General features: G+C 43.5%; 1 protein-coding gene across 1 annotated transcript; it reads left to right on the top strand.

The window, feature by feature from the left end:
• Positions 1–1,054: 1,054 nt before the first annotated feature.
• On the top strand, positions 1,055–2,656 carry LOC108530474 (heterogeneous nuclear ribonucleoprotein K-like). Its single transcript, XM_017873433.1, is given in 4 exon segments — positions 1,055–1,599; positions 1,602–2,133; positions 2,135–2,536; positions 2,598–2,656. Coding segments are annotated over 4 exon segments (1,383 nt in total). The 5' UTR covers positions 1,055–1,172; the 3' UTR covers positions 2,620–2,656.
• The last annotated feature ends 2,300 nt before the right edge of the window (positions 2,657–4,956 follow it).

The following is a 4,956-nucleotide window of genomic DNA, read 5'->3' as shown; positions in this document are numbered from 1 at the left end:
TGCAGCCTGGGCAACAGAGCGAGACTCCGTCTCAAAAAAAAAAAAAAAAAGATCAATGGAAATATGTGAAAGAAAACAAGAGTTGGCATAATAAATGTTAAGAAAAGAGGATGTTTGAAAATAGGGACTGTCATCTGAGCCAAGTGCTGTAGAGGCAAAAGATAACCCAGATTTAATTTTTTTAGACTATCAATGGTATAACAATTAGGAGTAGAAGTGGGAATTTTATGAAATGTCTGGAGAATTGCAGCTGGGCATGGTGGCTCACGCCTGTAATCCCAGCACCTTGAGAGGCCAAGACGGGCAGACCACTTGAGGTCGGGAGTTCAAGACCAGCCTGGTTAACATGGTAAAACCCTGTCTCTACTAAAAATACAAAAATTAGCCAAGTGTGGTGGCGTGTGCCTGTAATCCCAGCTACTGAGGAGGCTGAGGCAGGAGAATCACTTGAAGCTCGGAGGTGGAGGCTGCAGTGAGCCAAGATCACACCACTGCACTCCAGCCTGGGTGACAGAATGAGACTCTGTCTCAAAAAAAGAAGAAGAGGAGGGAAGAGGAGGGGAGGGTGGGGGAGGAGAGGGGAGGAGAGGGTAGGAGATGGGAGGAGGAGGGGGGAGGAGAGGGGAGGGGGAAAAGAAAAGAAAAGAAAGAAGGGAGGAAGGGAGGGAGGGAGGGAGGCAGGCAGGCAGGCAGGCAGGGAGGCAGGGAGGGAGGGAGAAATTTCTGGAGAATTGAAGGGAAAACTTCATATCTGACCAGAGGAGACTCCTGCTTGTCCTGAGTGAATCCTTAAAATCATCAATTCAATTTTAGCAAATAATTCCTCTTATAAATGCCTACGGTGAGCCCCGCCTCACCTTGGGTCTCCCGGCCTGGGGTCGTAGCTGGAGCGGCAGGGATGGAACAGTCAGGACTGCCTCGGTGGCTTTGTCGCGGACGGTGGGGAGAGGATGCGGGGGATGAGACCTCGGTACCGCGCGGTGGGTGGAGGAGGGGTCAGCGCTCGGCTCCACCTGGTAGCACGTAGTTGCCATTACGCGGGCCGCCATTTCCTGTGGGATCCGGGCTACTGCCGCAGTGGGCTGTCAGTTGTTGGTGTGCTCCAGAATGCTTCAGTTCTGCTCTGCAAGGATCTATAATAACTGATTGGTGTGCCCATTTAATAAAAGAATATGGAAACTGAACAGCCAGAAGAAACCTTCCCTAACACTAAAACCAATGGTGAATTTGGTAAACGCCCTGCAGAAGATATGGAAGAGGAACAAGCATTTAAAAGATCTAGAAACACTGATGAGATGGTTGAATTACACATTCTGCTTCAGAGCAAGAATGCTGGGGCAGTGATTGGAAAAGGAGGCAAGAATATTAAGGCTCTCCATACAGAATACAGTGCCAATGTTTCAGTCCCAGACAGCAGTGGCCCCAAGCGCATATTGAGTATCAGTGCTGATATTGAAACAATTGGAGAAATTCTGAAGAAAATCATCCTTACCTTGGAAGAGGGCTTGCAGTTGCCATCACCCATTGCAACCAGCCAGCTCCTGCTAGAATCTGATGCTGTGGAATGCTTAAATTACCAGTACTATAAAGGAAGTGACTTTCCAAGTTGAGGCTGTTGATTCATCAGAGTCTAGCAGGAGAAATTATTGGGGTCAAAGGTGCTAAAATCAAAGAAGTTCGAGAAAACACTCAAACCACCATCAAGCTTTTCCAGGAATGCTGTCCTTATTCCACTGACAGAGTTGTTCTTATTGGAGGAAAATCCAATAGGGTTGTAGAGTGCATAAAGATCATCCTTGATCTTATATCTGAGTCTCCCATCAAAGGACGTGCACAGCCTTATGGTCCCAATTTTTACGATGAAACCTATGATTATGGTGATTTTACAATGATGTTTGATGACCGCCGTGGACGCCCAGTGGGATTTCCCATGGGGGGAAGAGGTGGTTTTGACAGAATGCCTCCTGGTCGGGGTGGGCGTCTGATGCCTCCATCTAGAAGAGATTATGATGATATGAGCCCTCATCGAGGACCACCTCCCCCTCCTCCTGGACTAGGCGGCCGGGGTGGTAGCAGAGCTCGGAATTTTCTTCTTCCTCCACCACCACCACCTAGAGGGGGAGACCTCATGGCCTGACAGAAGAGGGAGACCTGGAGACCGTCAAGTCGGCATGATTGGTTTCAGTGCTGATGAAACTTGGGACTCTGCAATAGATACATGGAGCCCATCGGAATGGCAGATGGCTTATGAACCACAGGGTGGCTCTGGATATGAGTATTCCTGTGCAGGCGGTCGTGGCTCCTATGGTGATCTTGGTGGACCTATTATTACTACACAAGTAACTATTCCCAAAGATTTGGCTGGATTTATTATTGGCAAAGGTGGTCAGCAGATTAAACAAATCCGTCTTGAGGCCGGAGCTTCAATCAAAATTGATGAGCCTTTAGAAGGATCCGAAGATCGGATCATTACCATTACGGGAACACAGGACCAGATACAGAATTCACAGTATTTGCTGCAGAACAGTGTGAAGCAATATGCAGATGTTGAAGGATTCTAATGCAAGGTATTTTTTTCTTTTTTATAGTATGAAGCAGTATTCTGGAAAGTTTTTCTAAGACTAGTGAAGAACTGCAAGGAGTCTGCATCTTTTTTCTAATCTCGCTTCTGCTTTAAAAAAGCCACTTCTGGCTTCATCGCGCTCTCTCTGGCTCTCTGGGTGCTCGCTGAAATCTTTGCTGCTTTCCCAGATGAAATGTTTTCACGCTCCTTAAGGAGGGTTGTGGGCCCAGGGTGTGGCAAAAACTAACATTGAAAGTTCGAAACAGCAGCCAGTGAAGTGGATTTTATTTTTTGTCTATTGTTGGTGGTTTAAAAAAATCCCGCGCCATGTAATTGTGAACACTTGCTTTGTGTCACTGTAAACATTTTGGGGGTGGGACAGGGAGGAAAAGTAACAATAGTCCACATGTCGCCTGGCCTGTTCAGAGCGCAATCGTGCAGAAATGTAATGGCCTTTTGTACAGCAACCGTTTTATGATTTTAAAAATAAATTTAGTGACTATTTTTGGTGGCTTTCTTTTTTTAAGACAGTTATTTTCGAAATGGTGGCTTGATTTCCCAACTCACGCCCAAACTCAAGTTTGTGATTTTCAGCTCCTCTGTTGGACATATAAGTGCATCTCTTGTTGGACATAGGGAAAATAACTTGGCAAACTTAGTTCTGGTGATTTCTTGATGGTTTGGAAGTCTATTGCTGGGAAGAAATTCCATCATACATATTCATGATTATAATACGCTGGGGATTTTTTGTTGTTGCAAATGCTTGCCCCTACTTTTCAACAATTTTTTATGTTAGTAGTTGTGAAGAACTACGGTGGGGAGCAGTACTACAAGCTGAGTAATGGTATAGTATATCATAATATATATATACCAATCAGAATTCTGATTGGCAGCAAGTTTTATTAATCAGAATAACACTTGGTTATGGAAGTGACTAATGCTGAAAAAAATGATTATTTTTATTAGATAATTTCTCACCTATAGACTTAAACTGCCAACTTGCTCTAGTGTCTTATTAAACTTTGTAAAATATATATATACTTGTTTTTCCATTGTATGCAAATTGAAAGAAAAAGATGTACCATTTCTCTGTTGTATGTTGGATTATGTAGGAAATGTTTGTGTACAATTAAGAAAAAAAAGATGAAAAAAATAAAATAAAATAAATGCCCACAAAGAGAATTACAAAGTCATGTTGTGAGGCTAGGATTGTTGGGCACTGGCTGACCCCATCCCGCTTGATTTGTACTTTGTGCCTGAGGGAAACTCCTAATGGCCACATGTCATAGATACTTGTGTTTTCTCTTCCATAATTTAAATTACGATTTTTGAATCCACAAATGGCAGAGGTCTTCTGAATACTAAGGGAAACCACTCTGGATTCTCATAATTAAGATGTAGCACGGATTGGATAAGGGCTTTGGCCACATGCCCAACAAATCTAATTAAATTAATAATTCCTTAACTTTAATTAGATTTCCAAGTCCAGCTATAGATATTCTGATGCAGTAGAAGCCAGGTGTCTACATATTTAATAAGGCTTTCAGGTGATTCTGATGCTAGTGGTTGTTAGAAAGAACCATTATATGTGAAACAATTAGCACTCATTGCTGGTGTCTACTATTTAAATAAAAACAATTCCTTGAGAGGATAGTGTCTAAGTCTTTGTGTTCTTGCTCTAATTTAGACGTTATTCCAATGACTATTTTTTACTGTGTCCTACAGCATCCTCTTTTATACAAGAGAACTGAATTGTCTTCACTTAGCTCCAAATCAGAGTGAGGATTTGGAGTGAGGGACACAGGGTGGCCCAGGCCAAGGAGAAATGCCCAGGCAGGAGCTCAAGGACACACTATGTGAGCCCAGGGTCTGGATCTCTCACACATGGTCACATGGCCACCTACTTCTTCATAGAGATGAAGATGCCCTGAGGCTGAACCCAGGCATGGAGGCCCAGAAGGACCAGTGCAGGTTCCCTTTCACTATCGGGACAGTGTCTCGCAGACCTTTGTAACTTAGGTTTCTCATCTAAACCACAAAACGCCAAAAATTACTCAAGTGACTATTTTCTTAATTTCTCTGTTAGTTATATACTAATATAACTTGTTTTATATGTTAATTATATTATGTAGTACATAACCAGTTATATTAGTATATAACCAACTCCCTTCCAGATACATAAGAGAGAAGTTAACTCATTACGTATAAAGGATACCTTTGGGCCTGGCTCACGCCTGTGATCCCAGCACTTTGGGAGGCCAAGGTGGGCGGATCACCTGAGGTCAGGAGTTCAAGATCAGCCTGGTTAACATGGCAAAACCCTGTCTCTACTAAAAATACAAAAATTAGCCAGGCATGGTGGTGCAGCTTGTAGTCCCAGCTACTTGGGAGGC

This window comes from Rhinopithecus bieti, unplaced genomic scaffold, assembly GCF_001698545.2.
Source record: "Rhinopithecus bieti isolate Rb0 unplaced genomic scaffold, ASM169854v2 scaffold_110, whole genome shotgun sequence".
NCBI classification, from domain to species: domain Eukaryota; kingdom Metazoa; phylum Chordata; class Mammalia; order Primates; family Cercopithecidae; genus Rhinopithecus; species Rhinopithecus bieti.
The sequence above is the reverse complement of the archived record's forward strand: the minus strand, read 5'-3'. Positions and strand labels throughout refer to the sequence as shown.